We start from the raw sequence: 19,165 nt of genomic DNA on the forward strand, positions 1-19,165 counted from the left end.
GCTCAGCGGAAATGAATCTGACTAGTATCCATGAGGATGCAGGTTCGATCCCTGGCCTTGCTCAGTGGGTTAAGGATCCAGCATTGCCATGAGCTGTGGTGTAGGTTGCAGATGCAGCTTGGATCTGGTGTTGGCTGTGGCTGTGCTGTAGGCCAGTGGCTGCAGCTCCTTTTTGACCCCTAGCCTGGGAACCTCCTTATGGGTGTGGCCTTAAAAAGACAAAAATAGATAAAGAAATAAATAAATAAAATAAACCAGTGACTAAAGGGGCACGCTAATTACTACTGAGGTTTTCGAGGGCAGTGGTGGTGTGTTATGACATGTGGGTATCTTACCCATCCTTACAGGTCCAGCAGCCTTAGCCAGTAGGAGGTGCTTCTAGAAGAAACCTGGGGGTGAGACCTCTATACCGGCAGGGATGTGGCGCATGCCACACCCTCCTCTACCTCTGAGTCAGGCCCACCTGCGGTACAGCTCCTCAGTACCTTTCGCCAAATCCTTTCAGTCAGGTATCTTTTGGAATGAAGGCTTGTTCAGATTTTGGAAAGGCGGTGAATATTTCCCCTGTGTGCACACCATGTAATTATGGGGAGCATCCAATCTCCAGCACGTGAATATTTTTAGTAAAACGTGATAGCGAATCCCCGTGAAAAGTCTTTTGGCTTTTAGGTCTTTTTACGGTTTCGAAATTGAGGAGAAGGGGTTTGGGGGCCTGTGTCTAGACTGAACTTGAGCAGACAGATCTGAGCCAGAAAGAGAAGGGATTCTCTCCCTTTAGTGCCCAAGGAGCTAGCTGGTCTTTTCAAGCTTCTAAGGAAGTTGGGAGCTCTTTGTGAATTCGCAGATGCGGAGTCTAAGTTGTACTCTTCTCTATTACTTGTTCTTTTCCAGAGCCTCTTCCAGAGCCAGAACTATATTGCGAGTCGACTGAGGGGAATATTAGCGTCCGATGCCTGATCCTTGCAGCTTCCTTGAGGCACATAGACCTCATACAGTACTCTTGGAATTGCCCTCCAACAGTATCGTGTCAAGCTGGCTTAGGACCATCTGAAATGTATATTACCAAGGAATCTGATTTTTCACAAGACGTCCAGTGCATCATTAGCAATCCATTATTCAAAAGTTCAGCATCAGCCTCTTTGTCATCCTGCGCCCCCACTGGTAAGTAAGCGACTAAGTTCAGTGTGTCGTCGTAGAGATCTGATCGATGAGTGGGGCTCACAGGCCAAGGATGGTTTGTGAATTTCAGACCACAGACGTCGTGGCTGACAGACCCTTCACAAATCTGCAAGGTGAAATGAATTACGGTTTTCACAGACATTCCATGAGAGATAGAAAGCTAACCACGTTTGGTGCCTGCTGTGTCAGGCGCCATGCTGTTACATATACTAATTAATTCCATTCCGCCCCCCCCCCGCCCCAGTAATCTAGTAATGATCTTTATTTTATGGGGAGAAACCAAGATGTACTTGGAAGTGTAAGTTGCTTGCCCAAGGTCAATAGCCAGGGAATGGTAGAGTCTGGTTTTGAAATCAGGCCATCTGACTTCAGAGCCCAGCCTCTTAATTATTCACAATACTGCTTCTGAATGTTCTTCATAACCATTGTGGCCGTCACGGTCCCCCATGTGCAACAAGAAAGTGCCCCTGATACACTTGTCAAGCCTTAACACTAGGCAAACAGCATGACAGCCTGTCTCGACTATGGTCTTTTTATGTTGCTTACGTCTCGGGTATATTTGTGACTTATAACCCTTGGTATCTATTTTCTATACGATACCCTCAGTTAACCAACAGAAGGATCAGTCATTTGAGAGGGGCTCCTTAAGGCCTAAGAGATAAAAATAGCAAATACTGGATTTCGGGATAATATCACAGTTGTAAAGAGTGAACCGGATTCTAGGGTTGATAGAGAATATGAGTCCCGTTGTGCTGGGATAGGGTGATTTTCTAAACCAGCAACTGAAATAGAAAAGGGCAGTTAGTAAATAGAACGATGTTGGTTTGTAAATTGGCTCCCCTACGTGGAGGGCAGGGAGAGCCTGGAGAAAGAGGCAGGCCATTCCAGATTAGGAGGTGGCAGTTTTCATCAGCAAGGGAGCTTACCTAGGAGACCTGTCGTGGGGGCCACAGAGGAGCAGATCTCTGTCCCTGCCTGCCACATCTCAGAATTGTATAGAGGACTTCATGGGTTCAGTCACAGTCACTGTCCAGATGGTCTCATCTGTCCTAAGGTCTCTCTAGGCTGCCTCTTTGAAAACGGTTCCCAAGGTGAGACCCCTGTGGAGCATGCATTCCAAGCACAGGAGGGGGGGGTCCAGCCCCATCTCCTGGGTCCAATTCTCCGGTCAATTTATAGTCACATCCTTTGAATGGGGTCCTTCAACAAACGAACACAAGATCCTTGAATTTTATTGGAGCCCGAAGCCATTCTCCCTAAGTCTCCCACATACGATACTTTAAAAAAGTTTTCAGATAATGATGTAAAGCCCTTCAGGTCATGATATTTTCAGACAAAGCAGTGTGACTTCTTGGGTAAGACAATCAAATCTTTCTAGAAAAAGTACAAAATGGCTTCTGACTCAAAACTGATAGATTGGGTCCCTAAAAACAGAGAAGAGACTAAACCGCACAGACGTGTCACTCAGAGCATTTGTACAAGTCACACAATTGCCAAGAAGATTTAAAAAACAGCTGTAAGAGTTCCCGTCGTGGCTCAGTAGAAGCAAATCTGACTGGCATCCATGAGGACGCAGATTCGATCCCTGGCCCCGCTCAGTGGGTTGAGGATCTGGCATTGGTGTGAGCTGTGGTGTAGGTCACAGATGTGGCTCGGATCCTGCGTTGCTGTGCCTGTGGTGTAGGCCAGCAGCTACAGCTCCAATTCAGCCCCTAGCCTGGGACCCTCCATATGCAGCAGGTATGGCCCTAAAAAGACACAAAAATAAAGAAATTAAAAAAAAAAATAGCTGCAAAGTCAATGACAGTTATTAAGCTTGGAGAAAATATTCTTTCATTAATTCCACTTCTCGGGTTGTCGTAATACCCAAGGCATACAGTATGGAAATGCAATTTGCGTGCCGGGAGGTGGTTGCTTCATAGCGGTAACAAGAAGCAAAACCAGTGTGTTTTTGGCTTTGACATGTGTGTGATGCACATAACCACATACCTGGAAGGAGAAAGAGGTTGGCTCTTTACCGAATGAACAAGGAAGTTGAAATCTTGAAAAGCTTCAGGTGTTCCAACAGTCAACATGCTTGAAGGGAATAATTTCTGGATAAAATCCTCTGTGGAATTATATGGAATATTTTAGGATTTTAAAGCATTTTGTCCTTGCATGGTTTTCATCTAACTTTTGCCCTTCGAACAGAATGCCCAGATAAGATGCTCTCCCCTGTTGATACCTTGAGCAAAGATGACCACAAGAGCATCCCCTTCACTTATACAGAATAAGTGTTATTAATTTGAAAACAACCCCTTTTTGTTATTAAATAATGATGATTCGTCTTTCTCTTACCTTTTCAAACCCATAGTTCACATTGCATTGTAGATTTTGAAGGTTTGAGAAATATGCTTAAACAGTTCTTATGTCATATAAATCCTGGAGTCATGTGAACAGGAAACATGTATCTGGGCTCCCATCCTTGGGGTCCCATCCCTAACCACATGTCGGACGACCTTTTCTTTCTGCAAGCCTGGGCCTCAACTTAATAATTTTTCTTTTTTTCTTTTTAGGGCCACACTTGTGGCATATGGAGGTTCCCAGGTCAGGGGTCCAATAGGAGCTACAGTTGCTGGCTTACACCACAGCCGCAGCCATGCCAGATCTGAGCCGCATCTGCAACCTACACCACAGCTCACAGCAACCCCGGATCCTTACCCCACTGAGCGAGGGGGTCGAACCCACAACCTCATGGTTCCTAGTTGGATTCGTTTCCACTGTGCCACCATGGGAACTCTTCAACTTAATAGTCCTCATGGTTCTTTTCAACAATAAATCTAGGGCTTCTTTTTTTCCTTGGATGGTTTTTGCATACTTTTCTGTGGAGTTGCACACATCCCACCAGATATGAATCCATGAAGGAGTAATGGTTAAATACTGGCTCTTGCTTTTTTTTTTTTTCCCATTTTTTTCAAGTTTTGTTGAAGTGTAGTTGATTTCTAATGTGGTAACTTTTGCAGTACAACAAATGATTCCACTATACAGATACACACATTCATTCTTTTTCAGATTCTTTTCCTACATAGATTATCACAGACTATTGGGTAGAGTTCCCTGTGCTATATAGCAGGTCCCTGTTGACCATCCATTCCATATACCACAGTGAGCACATGCCAGTCCCAAACCCCCAGTCCATCCTCCCCCCATCCTGCCCCCTTTGGTCACCATAAGATTGTTTTCAAAGTCTGTGAGTCTGTCTCTCTTCTGCAATTAAGTTCATTTGTATCTTTTTTTTTTTTTAAGATTCCATATATATGTGATATCGTATAAAGTTTGTCTCTCACTAACTTCACTTAATCTGATAATCTCTAGGTCCATCCATGTTGCTGTAAATGGCATTATTTCATTCTTTTTTATGGCCAAAATTCCATTGTCTATGTGTACCACATCTGCTTTATCCACTCCTCTGTGGATGGACGTTTAGGTTGCTTCCGTGTCTTGGCCGTTGTAACTAGTGCTGCGTGAACACTGGGGTGCATTTATCTTTTCACATTATGTTTTGCACCGGACAGATGCTCAAGAGTGGGTGTGCTGGATCATATGATTGTTCTATTTTTCGTTTTTTGAGGAACCTCCATACTGTTTTTCATAGTGGTTGTGCCAATTTACACTCTCACTAGCAGTGTAGGGGGCTTCCCTTTTCTCCATACCCTCTCCAGCATTTATGGTTTGTAGACTTTTTGAGGATGGCCGTTCTGGCTCTTGTAAGGTGGTTCATTATAGTAGTTTTGATTTGCATTTCTCTAATAATTAGTGATGTTGGAGCATCTTTTTTTTTTGTCTTTTTAGGGCTGCACCCATGGCACATGGAGGTTCCCAGGCTAGGGGTCAAATCAGAGCCTTGGCTGCCAGACACAGCCACAGCCACAGCCACAGCCATGCCAGATGTGAGCTGCATCTGCAACCTACACCACAGCTCATGGCAACACCGGATCCTTAGCTCACTGAGCAAGGCCAGGAATCAAACCTGTATCCTCATGGATCCTAGTCAGATTCGTTGCTACTGTCCCACGACGGGAAATCGCAATGTTGAGCATCTTTTAATGTGTTTCTTGGCCGTCTGTGTGTCTTCTCTGGAGAAATGTCTAGATCTTCTGCCCATTTTTTGATTAGGTTGTTCGGTTTTTTTATATATTGAGCTGCATGAGTTTTTTGCGTATTTTGGAGATTAATCCTTTGTCAGCTGCTTCATTTGCAAATATTTGCAAGTATTTTCTCCCATTCTGTGGGTTGCTTTTTCATTTTGTTTATGGTTTCCTTTGCTATGTGAAAACTTTTAAGTTGAATTTGGTCCCATTGGTGTATTTTTGTTTTTATTTTCATTACACTAGGAGGTAGATTTGAAAAGATACTGCTGTCATTTATGTCAGAGCATACTCTTTTTTAAAAAATTTTTAGTTGTATTTCTCAAATTTAAAATAAACTTTACTGTATACTTTGATAATTTTTGACAAATTGTCAGAGCGTATTCTGCCTATTCTTTCCTCAAAGAGTTTTATAGTCTCTGGTTTTATATTTCGGACTTTAATTCATTTTGAGTTTATTTCTGTAGAGAGCATTCTAGTTTCATTGATTTACATGTAGCTGTCTAATTTTCCCACCACCACGTATTGATGAGACTGTCTTTTTTCCATTGTATATTTTTGCCTCCTTTGTTGCCGATTCGTTGACCATAGGTGTGCGAATTTATCTCTGAGCTTTCTATCCTGTCCCATGATCTGTATTTGTGTCAATATCATACTGTTTTGATGACTGTGGTTTTGTGGTATAGTTTGAAGTCAGGGGGCCTGATTCCTCCAGCTCCATTTTTCTTTCTCAGGATTGCTTTGGCTATTTGGGATCTTTTATGTTTCTGTGCAAATTTGAAAAATTTTTTGTTCTAGTTCTGTGGAAAATGTCATTGAGTAATTTGATTGCCCTTGTTTGAATCTGTAGATTGCCTTGGGTAGTATATTCATTTTGACAGTATTGATTATTCCAATCCAAGGGCACGGTGGATCTTTCCAACTTTCTGTGCTGTCTTTGATTTCTTTCATCAGCATCTTAGTTTTCAGAGCACAGGTCTTTTGTCTCTTGAAGAAGTTTATTCCTAGATATTTTATTCTTTTTGATGCAATGGTAAATGGGATTGTTTTCCTAATTTCTCTTTATGATCTTTCATTGTTAGTATATAGAAATGCTGTTGATTTCTGTGTATTAATTTTGTATCCTGCAACTTTACTTAATTCATTGATGAGCTCTAACAGTTTTCTGGTAGTGGCTTTAGGATTTTCTAGCATAGTATCACCTGCACACAGTGATAGTTTCACTTCTCCCTTTCCAATTTGGATTTCTTTTATTTCTTTCCCTTCTCTGATTGCTGTGGCTCATACTTCTAAAACAATGTTGAATAGAAGTGGCAAGAGCAGACATCCTTGTCTTGTTCCTGATCTTAGTGGGAATTCTTTCAGCTTTTCACTGCTGAGAATGATGTTAGCTGTGAGTTTGTCATATATGGCCTTTATTATGTGGAGGTAGGTTCCTGCTATGCTCATTTTTATGGAGGTTTTTTTTTTATCATGAATGTTGAATTTTGTCAAAAGCTTTTTTTGTGTCTATTGAGACGATCATATAGTTTTTTATTTTTTAATGTGTTAATGTGGTTTATCACACTGATTGATTTACAAATATTGAAAAAATCCTTGCATCCCTGGGATAAATCCCACTTGATCATGGTGTATGATGCTTTTAATATACTGTTGGATTTGGTTTGCTAGTATTTTGTTGAGTACTTTTGCACCTATGTTCATCAGTGATATTGGCCTGTAATTTTCTTTCTTTTTTATTTTGTGGTATCTTTGGTTTTGGTATCAAGGTGATGGTGGCCTCAGAGAATGAGTTTGGGAGTGTTTCTTCCTCTGCAATTTTTGGAAATAGTTTCAGAAGGATAGGCGTTAATTCCCTTTTCAGTGTTTGATAGAATTTTCCTGTGAAGCCACATCCAGTCCAGACTTTTGTTTTTTGGAAGTTTTTTAAACACAGTTTCAATTTCTGTACTTGTAATTGGTCTGTTCATCTTTTCCATTTTTTTTTTTTTTCTGGTTCGGACTTAGAAAATTGTACCTTTCTAAGATAGCGTGAGTGTTGGTATGATTAAAGTTGTCCCAGAGTTCTCTTAGACTGTCCTCATTTCATTCTTTTTTCTGTGTTCTGTTCCAGGTCAGTGATTTCTACCAGTCTGTCTTCCACCTCATTTATTCATTCTTCCGCCTCCTGTATTCTGCTATTTGTTCCTTCTAGTGAATTTTTTATTTCGTCTATTGTGTTGTTCATCTCTGCTTGTTTAATCTTTAAATATTCTTTTTCTTTGTTAAACATTTCTTGTAATTTATTGATCTTTGCCTCCAGTTTTTTTCCCTGAGCCTTGGATCATAAAGTCTTTTCATGTAGGTTGCATATCTCCATCCACTTCACTTAGCTGTGCTTCTGGGGTTTTGTCTTGTTCCTTCATCTGGCTCATATTCTCTGCCTTTTCATTCTTGTATAGCTCCACTGGCCTTCAATGCCAAATGCTCTGGGGGCTCCTCTTCCCAATGCCAGACCCCCAGCTGGGGAACCTCACCTCTCTGGGAGAGCCTCTGTGATATATTTATTTTCCAGTCTATGGGTCGCCCGCCCAGCAGGTATGGGATGGTTTACATCGTGAAAGTGCCTCTTCTACCGTCTTGATGTGGCTTCTTTGTCTTTGGCAGAGGATTTTTTTTTTTTTTTCGTAGCTTCCAGTCTATTTTGTTGATGGTTGGTCAGCAGTTAGCTGTAATTCTGGTGTTTTTGTGAGAGGAGTTGAACTCGCTTCCTTCTAACTCAAGTTCATCCTGTTTCTCTAATACTCTTTTTAAGTATTGGGGTTTTTTTTATCCAGACTTTCTAATACTTTTTTATTGGGGGGTGCATCTGCATGCAGAAGTTCCCATGCCAGGGCTAGAACCTGAGCCACAGCGTGACAACCCTGGATCCTTAACCTGCTGAGCCACCAGGGAACTCCCAGACTTTCTAATGCTTTTCAGTGAAGCAAAGTAACTCACACTGACTAGCCTGCTGCTCTTTGGCAACCCTTTCAAATAGTCATTGCGTTTACTCCTCATCACCCCCATACCATTCTAGACTGGCTGGACAGGAGTTATTTACTTTTAAGAGTGGGGAGGGGGGAGTTCCCGTCGTGGCGCAGTGGTTAACGCATTCGACTAGGAACCATGAGGTTGCGGGTTCGGTCCCTGCCCTTGCTCAGTGGGTTAAGGATTCAGCGTTGCCGTGAGCTGTGGTGTAGGTTGCAGACGCGGCTCGGATCCTGTGTTGCTGTGGCTCTGGTGTAGGCTGGTGGCTACAGCTCTGATTCGACTCATAGCCTGGGAATCTCCATGTGCTGCGGGAGCAGCCCAAGAAATAGCAAAAAAGACAAAAAAAAAAAAAAAGAAAAGAAAAAAGAAAAAGAGTGGGGAGGGGGTTTAGCCAGGTGGAGTGACTTTTCCAAGGTCACTTAAACAATGGAAATAGAATTGAAATTTAGGTCTTCTGATTTCAGGAGTTTTTTTCCATGACACCACCTTGACTCTTTGTATATCTCAAAATACATCAAATTAACAAAAAAAATTAACTGATTGACAGGAATTGGCTAGTGAGAAATATACCATGTTAAATGATAATATAGACTGTGGGGAATTTTACAGGACTGAAGATCAGGTTTCTTCAATAAATAAATTATAAGGGGGAAAAAGAGAGGCGGTGGGGGGCTTAGAGTTTAAAGAGATTTAAGAAATGTATCAGTTAATTACAATATATGGACCTGATTTGGGCCTGATTCAAACAGAGAAAAGTAATAAGAGAGGAGCAATTTAAACAGTGATTGCATATTTGATTACATTGAACACAGTTGTTTTTTTAATTGTGATAATGGCAGGGTTGTGTTTTACAAAAAGTCCTTATCTTTTGGAAACATTTACCAAAATGTTTATAGCTTTAAAAGTGTGCTGTCTAGAGTCAAACAGGGATTTGCCTTTCTTATTTTCTTCATAGCAAGGGGAAGGGAGAAGGAGGGGAATAAAGCCTGCCGCCCCCCCTTAGAGATCAAGTGTAGCATGTGTAACTCACACCCCTTTGACCAGCCTGAGTTCACGGCCATATCAAGCTGGGGTGGCTGAGAAGCACCATCTTTAGCTGGCTTGCCATGTGCCCAGTTGAAATACAGGGGTTCTGCTGCTAGAATTAAAAGAAAAAAATAGTTACTGGGGAATAACAGGTGCTTCTACCACAATGTACTACAAAATAAATAAAACTCGTACAATTTTAAAACATACAAAATCCAAAAAATGTAAAGAATGACAGAAGCAGTAAATATAAATAGAGCTTCCGATTTTTTTTGCACCCAGTTAGTCATCTTATGTTCTCCCTGAGGTATATGTGCCTAATTTGGGAACTCTTGGTCTAAGAGAGAGAGGGTGGACTAGAGCAGGAGCAGTAGAGTTGGGAGAAGTCATTCCAGTTAGGATACATTTTGAAAATAGAGTCGAGGATTTTCTAAGGGTTCACGTGGAGGATAAGGTTGCCTAATAAGAAATACTCAAATGACGCCCAGATTTCTGGCCCAGGCAATGGAATGAAACATGGTATCATTTGTTGAGACTAGAAAGCAGGGAACAGCAGGTGTTATGGAGGAAATAAAGTTTGGTTTGGGACACGTTGTCAGATCTCAAGTGAAGATGTCAGATAAGGCACTTGGAACTATGCGTTGAGGTCACTAGTGAGTGGTTAGGACTGGAGATGTGAATTTGGGCATAATCAGATAAAGCAGTCATTCAGAGTCTTGGGACTAGAAGAGATTATGTGGAGGGAGCAGTTGTCAGAGAGAGGGGTACTGGGACCCCGTCCTGGGGACTTTAACATCCAGAGGATCCAGCATAGGAGGCTGAAAAGGAACGCTGGGGAGGCAGGCAGAAGACCCCAAGAATGTGGCGTCTCCAAAGCCACGTGGAGGAAGAATGAGCAACAGTCAACGCAATGGCCAGCTCAGGAAGGAAGAGCACAATCAAGAACTTGTATTATTGTTGTTTCACCTGCTGTCCCAAAGTGACGACAGCATCTGGCATCAAAAACAGGAAAAAGGATTTTGGAAGGGATTCTATCAAGTAGCATTAGATTTAGCTACTTACCACACAGCCTTCCTTGCATCTCATGGCCCCAAACTTGTCACGTGGTCAAATCTAGCTACAAGAAAGGCTGAGACACTAATCTTGTAGGTGAGTGGCAGAATGCCCAGCTGAGAATCTGAATTCTTTTACTAAAAAAGGGAGAATGGATACAGGGGCCGATCAAACCAATGGATTACTGCCTCTTTGTTCTAACCCACCTGTGTTCCTCATACAGGAAAGGCTGCATGTTCGTATTCTCTACTCATTTGCACTCTCTCTCCGCCCTGCCCTTCTGGCTGATCTGTGTTGTACTCTCTGTTAGCAGCCCTACCCTCTCCTTTAGCCATGTGTTGTGATCATCTCACCACATCCTTAAGTACTCTGCCTTTGCATTTTTATTTTTTTATATTTTATTTTATTTTTTGTCTTTTCTAGGGCTGCTCCTGCGGCATATGGAGGTTTCCAGGCTAGGGGTCCAATCAGAGCTGTAGCCGCCAGCCTACCTGGTGTACAGCACAGCAACAGCAACGCGGGATCTGAGCCGCGTCTGCAACCTACACCACAGCTCATGGCAAAGCCAGATCCTTAACCCACTGAGCGAGGCCAGGAATCGAACCAGCAACCTCATGGTTCCTAGTCGGATTCGTTAACCACTGCGCCACGATGGGAACGTCTGCCTTTGCATTTTTAGTAGGTGGCTAGAGGCTACCTCATGAACATCCCATCCTTTTCTGTTGAGGATACTTGAGTTGTTTTAGCTTTGTGACATTGTCAGATGGCAGTAAGTATCTTTGCGCTGTTTTTGGAGGGAGGAGGGGGCACATCACTGAGCATTTTGGTAGGTTCCCATCTTGGAAATGGAACTGCAGGATTCCCTGAGGACGTTAGCAGTGATTCCAATCGCCTCTACTCAGTAGGTTAATGGGTGTAGCCAGTAGCTGTTCTTCAGTATATTGGCTCAATTAATGCGCACATTTGCTCCGGAAGGTGTTTTTACAATTCCATTTACGGTTACCCCCAAGGGCAACTGAGGCGTTGAGAGGTTAGAGCACTAATCCTGTGTTGCTTCCATGATGCAGTGAGACTGTAAGTGGACCCTTTAGCACAGTGTCAGCTGCCGTATGATGAAATTTCTAACACTGGGTATCTGCCACTGCCACTTGCCCTACCAAACACACCGTGCCAAGCTGGGCTTCCACTGGCAGTATGGGATGGCTGAAAGCAAAGCTTCTAGGAGAATATTAGCTGCCTTTATTTATTTATTTATTTTTCTTTTAAGGCCGTACCTGTGGCATATGGAAGTTTCCAGGCTAGGGGTCAAATCGGAGCTGCAGCTGCCGACCTACACCACAGCCACAGCAACGCCAGATGTGAGCCGCATCTGCAACCTATGCCACAGCTTGCAGCAACACCAGATCCTTAACCCACTGAGCAAGGCCAGGGATTGAGCCCACATCCTTATGGATACTAGCCACAACAGAAACTCCTATTTGCTGTTTTTAATAAATAGCACTGAGCTTGATATGTGTCAACATTGCGCACATAAATTTATTTAGAAATACAGAAACTCCTATTTGCTGTTTTTAATAAATAGCACTGAGCTTGTTATGTGTCAACATTGCGCATATAAATTTATTTAGAAATACAGTTGATTCTCTTTGCTCATGATACTTACGTTCTGTAAAGTCACTGTGAACACAGAATTAGTGAATACTGAACCATTGCTCCCAGGGGAAATACAGGGTTAGATTCCTGCAAACCTCTGGTCACATTTTTGGCAAGGAATCAATCGAGGACCTTGTTTTATGTATGTTTCTGTTAAAAGGTACTTTATTGATTATACATGGTTGATGCATGAGCAGTGAATTCAGAGCCAGCAGTACCATAACTGATGCTTAAACGGAGCTTATCTAAGTGGCGTATTTTCTCTGTAAGGCACGCACAGCCCGCCTGTACTTGGGAACCCTGGGCAGCATTTCCACACTATGCTTGGGGGCTGTTGTAGACAGTGAAATAGCCCACAAGAAGCCCAAAAATGTGAAACGTACATTAAAGAGCCCACAAGTAGGGCACGTGTCTGCAGTACAAGAGTCAAAACAAGGAGGCAAAGCGTGGCCTTGAACCTCACCTGGGAACCTGTACATTGGGCAACACAGATTCCACTACTCTGTCACCTGGGGCCACGCAGGACCATGCAAGGGCTGCCAGTCTTGGTTTGGGGAACACAAACACATTTTAGCAAGTAGGGAAATTGCAAATACAGAATCTGCAAATAAGGGGGACCCACTGTATCTCTGTTTTGGTCACTTCAGCTAATCATACTCTTTCTTTCTTTCTTTTTTTTTTTTTTTCCAGATAATACAAGGCATAGATATGTGCTTGTCGCAGTACTGCCAGCGGTGATAGTTGCCTTGGTACTTTTAAAATGTATGTATACTTTCTTTAAAAAAAAAATAACTTTTTGAACTTGAATTGGTTTTTCAAAGGCCAGAAAGTGATGTGTTTGGAGGTGAAAACACGGTTTGAAATTTTAGATGTCAAAAGACACAAAACCTGTTTGGTTTTGCTTGTTGTCTGGGGTTGCTGAGTGTGTCAGGCTCCCCAAGATTCTGCAGTATCTTAAGGTGGAATGACTCCTCGGGCCATAGAGAGCTTTACAGGAGTGGGAACACAGCCGAAAATACCCGGGGCTGTTGCACAGCCTCCTGTCCGGGGTCCACTTCAACATATAGTCACACTTCTGGTCTCTAAGCCAGACTTTGCAAAAGACCTCTTACTCTTGGCTGCCATGGTCGTGATTTCCATGACTTCAAGGTCAGAAGGAGGTCCCAGGTAGGAAGGAGCTTTTGTTGAGCTGGTGACTTGGAGAGGATAAATATGATCTGGTGGTGCCTGAGTTGTCTTCCTGAGCCTTCCTCAGTCCCCTGAGATCTTGGGCCAACCCAGAAAGCAACCCATGAGCAACCCATATGCCCTGGAGAACGGGTGACCTGGCCCTGTCGCAGGGGATATTGACCAGGCAGTAAACGTGAGGAGTAGAGGTTCTCGAAGCTCCAACAATTTCCATATCGGTCTTCACCTAAAGGAAATTTGCAAGACTGATTTGTTGCTTGCATAGGGAATGAAGATGGAAGATGATGGCATCCAGGGTCTGTGCTATTTCATACTGACGTCTCGAGTCAAGTTCACAAACTAGGTTTCAGTTTTCCTAGGCCTGCACTGTTCCATGCAGTGGGTACTAGCCATGTGCAGTGGTTTAAATATTTAATTCATTAAAATTCAATAAAATGAAAAATTTGGTGCCTCCGTTTTACTAGCCACATTTGAAGGTACCGTATTAAAGAACAACCCCTCCATTGTAGCAGCTCCACTGTCATTGTGACCTAGACTCTTTGGGGTTTTGGCACGAGAGTATGATTTCCCAAAGATCCCATTTCTATAGTATATGTTTCAAATACCATGGGGATACCTAAGTCATAGATTATCACTCACCTGACTGATCCTCTAAACAAGTATTAAAAAAAAAAATCAGTGGGATAAAATTTTAAGGAATCATTACCAATAAGTAAAATATTTGGAGAGCTCAAGTGTTCTTTTAAAAAAGTTATTTTTAATCCCCAGATAGCAGTATAATAATCATCTCCTTAACAGATTGGTCCCCAGAAACCAAAATAATCTTCCATTCAGCGTTTTTTTTTTTTTTTTTTTTTTTTTTTTTTTTTTTTGTGGGGGTCCTACCCCCAGATCTCCTGAACTGTAGAAAAGTAGCAGTGGGTACCCATGTAATTCTGAAACAACTACTTGATTTACCTTTAAAGAAAAAAAGCTTATTCTGTGGAGGGAAACTTATTCCAGTGGTCTGTACTGGTAGCACCCTATAAACTAAAAAAAAAAAAAAAAAATTGTTTAATAAAAGAATGACTTTAGCAAGCATCTCAACCCTAAAGCCATTCATGAAGAAAGATGAGGCCTTTGCTGTGGAGCCTTCAGAAGGGGAGGGGGGGGCGGTGAATGCGAATAGCTCCATGGTCAGTTGCAGCTGACAAGCTCTTTCATAGTCACAGTCAAGCCTGTGGACTTGGCCGGCTGCTGGACCGTAGCACGGCTAGCCGATGCCTTTGATGGGGAGGACACTGATGCCCACGTGTGGCACTGTATCTTAACGTCCAAACCTCTGCTGTCCAAAACAGTAGTTATAAGCTACCTGTGGCTGTTTAACCCAGGACATGGGAGAGCCCAAACTGAGATGTGCCATCAGTATAAAATAGACACCGGGTTTCTAAGGCTTAGTATAGAAAAAGGAATGTAGGTATCTCATGAATAATGTTTATATTGATTACATGCTAAAATAATCAGATTTTGATAAGCTGGGCTAATCAATAAAATCTGTGATGAAAATTGATTTCATCCATTCCTTTGTACTGCATAATGGGGCCACTAAACATTTTAAATGACTTACGCGGCTCCCATTATATTCCTATTGGGCAGCGCTGGTCCTGACCATTCTAGCCTCCCTTCATCTTCAGTTTTCTGCACTAGCTGTTGTACAAAGAACATTTTGTCCATGGTTTTTGTTGTACCATCATCTGATGACCAATGTATGAACACCTCTTTGGCCCAACTCTGGATCCAATTTGATATCAGTACTTAGGAGCGTGGGAAACAGCAGCTCGACAGGGCTCATGAGTACTTAGGAGCGTGGGAAACAGCAGCTCGACAGGGCTCAGCTTTGGAGTTTTCCAGTTCAGGTCTCTAGGCAGTACCTCGAGATTTCAGATTCTCTTTTCAGTCCTTTAATGGAGATGAAACTGTCTTCCTTCGCAGGGTTTCTGGCGCGTCGTAGCGGATAAACCCACAGAACCAGGTAAGCATCCGTAGCCCTCTCAGTGGGCATTGTTGTGCATCGTGGTCTAGAAGCAGAAGAGCCCTGATGTAGAGCCTCTTCCACGGGGAGCCCCATGCTACTGATCCGTCTGTTTGTTGCCTTGATCTGTTGCCTTGATCTGAACATCAGCAGATCCATTAACCACACGGTTCGTTAAGCTCCATCTGTGTGTCAGGCACTGCGCTGGCCACTTTCCATATAACCCCTCACTGAACTGTCTTCGTGAGCCTTGCTCTGGGGCATCTTTACAGCTGGTTTAGGGACAGGGGACGTGAGGCTCAGAGAAGTCAAGTCATACCGCTCCCAAGCGGTAGAGCCAGGATTCAACACTAGGTCTTCAGACTCCAAGGGCTGTCCTGTTTTCCATGCTGGGGAGAACTGGGCCAAGGACTGGGTTCCCTTCAGGAGCCAGGGTCAGAGCCGGGCCTGTAACATCCATACAAGAGAGGATCCCAGCACAATTCAAGCAGCCGTGGGTGAAGCCAGTCGCCATAAAGAGGCTTCAGAACGTCCTGGCAGAGCCCCCGTGCGCAGGAGGCAGGGACCCAGGAGCTGGGCTTTGAAGGCTGAGGGGAAAGTCTAGGCCCAGGGCCGTAAAGGGCAGGGTAGGGGGTGGTGAGTCATCCTTTGGGGGCAGCATTTGCAAGGGGACAGAGGAAGGTGGGGCTGGACTGGCACGTCGAGCCAGGCCAAGAGCAGCTAAGAGTTTAGGTGACCTTTTGCAGAAAACCACTGAGGATTTTTGAGCAGAGCTATGCTTTGGGAAGATTTTTTTTTTTTTTTTTTTTTTTGCTTTTTAGGGCCACACTGGTGGCATATGGAGGTTCCAAGGCTAGGGGTCAAATCGGAGCTGTAGCAAGGCCAAGGATCAAACCTGCATCCTCATGGATGCTAGTCAGATTCGTTAACTGCTGAGCCACGATGGGAACTCCTGGGAAGATCATTTTGACGATAAAGTGAAGGGTGAATTATTTGACAAGAGGCTGGAGGTGAGGATACTGGTTAGTGGATAAAGGAAGTAACCCAGCCAAGCAGAGGAGAGGCTGGATCGGGGTGGTCATGGCAGATACGAACACAGAGGGCTAGGTGTCAGAGCAAGTGTGGACATCCTAAGAGCCAGGTCTCAGCGGAGAGTGCAGTCAGGTGCCAGATGCCCGGAGGTTCAGTGGCAGCTCCATCTCTCAAGGCCTCGGACAAGGCTCTCAAACTCTGCACCTGGGTTTTCTTCTGTGGAAAATGGGCATAACAGGGAGCTTCTCTTGTGGCTCAGTGGGTTAAGAACCCAACATAATCTCCATGAGGATGCAGGTTCCATCCCTGGCCTCGCTCAGTGGGTTAAGGATCCGGCATGACTACAAGCTGCAGTGTAGGCTCTAGAGGCGGCTCGGATCCCACATGGCTGTGGCTATGGTGTGCAGGTTGCAGCTGCATCTCTGATTTAACCCCTAGCCTGGGACCTTCCATATGCTACAGCCATAAAAAGGCAAAAAGAAAGAGAGAGAGAGAGAGAGGAGTTCCCGTCGTGGCGCAGTGGTTAGCGAATCTGACTAGGAACCATGAGGTTGCGGGTTTGGTCCCTGCCCTTGCTCAGTGGGTTAACGATCCGGCGTTGCCGTGAGCTGTGGTGTAGGTTGCAGACGCGGCTCGGATCCCACGTTGCAGTGGCTCTGGCGTAGGCAGGTGGCTACAGCTCCGATTAGACCCCCAGCCTGGGAACCTCCCTATGCTGTGGGAGCGGCCCAAGAAATAGCAAAAAGACAAAAAAAAAAAAAAAAAAAGAGAGAGAGAGAGAAAGGAAAGAAGGGAGGAAGGATAATAATAGTATAGCAATAACAATGCTAGTGTAGTAATAAGAGCATAGAAATAACAATATGTACAAACAAGTTATTGGAAGGAAAATGCTGAGAAGAGTGACTGGCTCATGATGTGCTCAGTAAATATTTGGTATTGTGATTACGATTATGATTCTTCTCCAAGAAAGAAGCCAGAAGTGACGGGATTTCTGACCCTTGGTGGCACTACCAGGCATAGCAGAGGAGTCAGATGGGGCTCTTGTCTGGGCAGGTGCCTTTGTGCTCTGACCCACTGAGTTTGGGGAGCAGGCGCAGTGGGTAGGGATGTGCCGCACGTAACTGGAGAAGCGGCTCTAGGGGCCAGGGTTACAGGTTTCGGAGCATCTTCAGCAGGAAAGTAATGGATGCCCTGAGCATCTGACATCCCCGAGAAAGAGAAGCCAGAGGCCCGCCAGTGGTGGGAGAGGTGGAGGAGCCAGGAGAGGAGGAGGCCAGGAGTTGAGCCAGGTGGCACCCCGCTGGGGATCCGAGGCAGGAGGCCACAGGTTAGAGCTGCAGGGAGGCAAAGGAGGAGGCGGCGGCGGGCAAGAGCTTCAGCTTGGTGGAGCAAGTAGATGACTTTCATGAAAGCAAGTGGTTGGAGGGGGATGATGGAAAGATTGCCGCACAGCAGCGAGGGCCTGGGGCAGTGGCACCAGATGGACTGGGAGGCTTCCTTTCTCCTCAGCTGCTGGCCGGGGCAGTGACCAGGTCACCCGGAAGCCAACTATAGCAGAAGGCTTGGGGCGAGGGACTCTAGGGAACAGCTCAGCCAGCTGCAGGGTGTAGGCTGGCCGGGGGAGTGAGGCCGCCAGGGGTCAGTGGGCCGGGAGGCCCCATGGAGAGGGGTGGGGAGGAGCAGGTGTGTTGAGTGAGGGGGGAGATAGACAAGCAGGAGGCTGTGGTCCGAGGTGGGGCGTCTCAGATCTGAAGCATGTGCTTGAGGTCAGGTGAGGGTGGGATCCTAGGAGCGCCTCTGCTGAGGTCCAGGTGGTGACAGTGGAGCCGTGGTCATCACGAACAGTGACAGGGAGTGTTCTTCAGGGGAGAGCTGTCATCAGGGCCACCGAGGAGGGTGATGGGAGTATCCCAGAGCTCATCCCTTCTCCTGCTCCCTTATTCATCCAATAAGCATTTCAGGAGATTGCGTGATATCACGCACTGTGTCAGCCGAGGGCTTGAGATCAGCATACCCAGTGAGACTAGACGTGTGGGGTTCAGAGAAAGCTTATATTAGGGCTCCCCCCACCGAGACCCTCATGGTCACAGTGGGGAGAATGGAGGCGTGTGCAAGACTCAGAAAGACCTGGGGCAGCAGAAATTGATGGCACGTCGTAAATCAACTATAATAATAAAAAAGAAAAAAAAAGAAAGACCTAGGCAAGAAGCACATGGCGATGGGCCAGACTGGTCAAGGCTGGGCAGCCAGCAAGGGGGAGGTGACGAGGCCAGAATAATCCCGAAGACTGAGAAGAGCACCATGTGAGCTGGGTCTTCAAAGCAAGAGCGGAGTGGAAAATGCGTTCCAGCTGGGAGCAGCGGCAGAGGCCAAGGCGTGGGGGGAAGCTAGACCTATCGTGGTTCTTTGATAAAGAAGTCAGCCTGGGAGTTCCCGTCATAGTGCAGTGGAAATGAATCTGATTAGTATCCATGAGGACGCAGTTTTGATCCCTGGCCTCACTCAGTGGGTTAAGGATCCGGCGTTGCTATGAGCTGTGCTGTAGGTTGCAGATGCGGTTCGGATCTGGTGTTGCTGTGGCTGTGGTGTAGGCCGGCGGCTGCAGCTCCGATTTGACCCCAAGCCTGGGAACCTCCATATGCTGCAGGTGCGGCCTTAAAAAAAAAGACCAAAAAAAAAAAAAAAAAAAAAGTCAGTCTGCTTGGAGTCAAAGGGCAAAAGAGACAATGTTTGCAAGAAAATCTTTGGAAGTTAAGGGCATTAAAATGGAGTGATTTGGGAATAGGGAGCCATTGTAGGTTCCAGAGCAGGAGAGTTTTGCATGAAAAGTGTTGCTTTGGGCTGATGAGTCTAGGCAGGTAAAACAGATACAGGCTAACTTCCT

At 44.8% G+C, this 19,165-nt stretch overlaps 1 protein-coding gene and 1 long non-coding RNA gene across 6 annotated transcripts in view; both read left to right on the forward strand.

The window, feature by feature from the left end:
• The window catches only part of CD58 (CD58 molecule), a 53,957-nt gene that overhangs the window by 33,349 nt on the left and 1,443 nt on the right, over positions 1-19,165 (forward strand). Inside the window, exons 3-5 of one of the 5 annotated variants that reach the window (XR_014842851.1) lie at positions 892-2,648; positions 3,832-5,011; positions 8,606-8,690. Coding sequence is in view for 2 of the 5 variants with exons in the window: in XM_085020886.1 (XP_084877012.1) it covers positions 892-1,161; positions 12,741-12,850 (380 nt within the window). In the remaining 3 variants the exon portion in view is untranslated. Of the gene's footprint in view, positions 1-891; positions 5,012-8,605; positions 8,691-12,740; positions 13,664-15,209; positions 15,250-19,165 lie in introns of those variants that run through there. The other 4 variants (NM_213795.1, XR_014842849.1, XR_014842850.1 and 1 more) reach the window with 4 other exon arrangements.
• Positions 3,749-8,690, forward strand: LOC146404178 (uncharacterized). The gene is made up of 2 exons (XR_014844444.1): positions 3,749-7,650; positions 8,528-8,690. It is a non-coding gene; the product is annotated as an uncharacterized LOC146404178 (long non-coding RNA).

This window comes from Sus scrofa, chromosome 4, assembly GCF_054392235.1.
Source record: "Sus scrofa isolate SSC_HxYL_T2T_F1_AM1 chromosome 4, Sscrofa_HxYL_maternal_Yorkshire_Landrace_v2.0, whole genome shotgun sequence".
In the NCBI taxonomy this organism is placed as follows: domain Eukaryota; kingdom Metazoa; phylum Chordata; class Mammalia; order Artiodactyla; family Suidae; genus Sus; species Sus scrofa.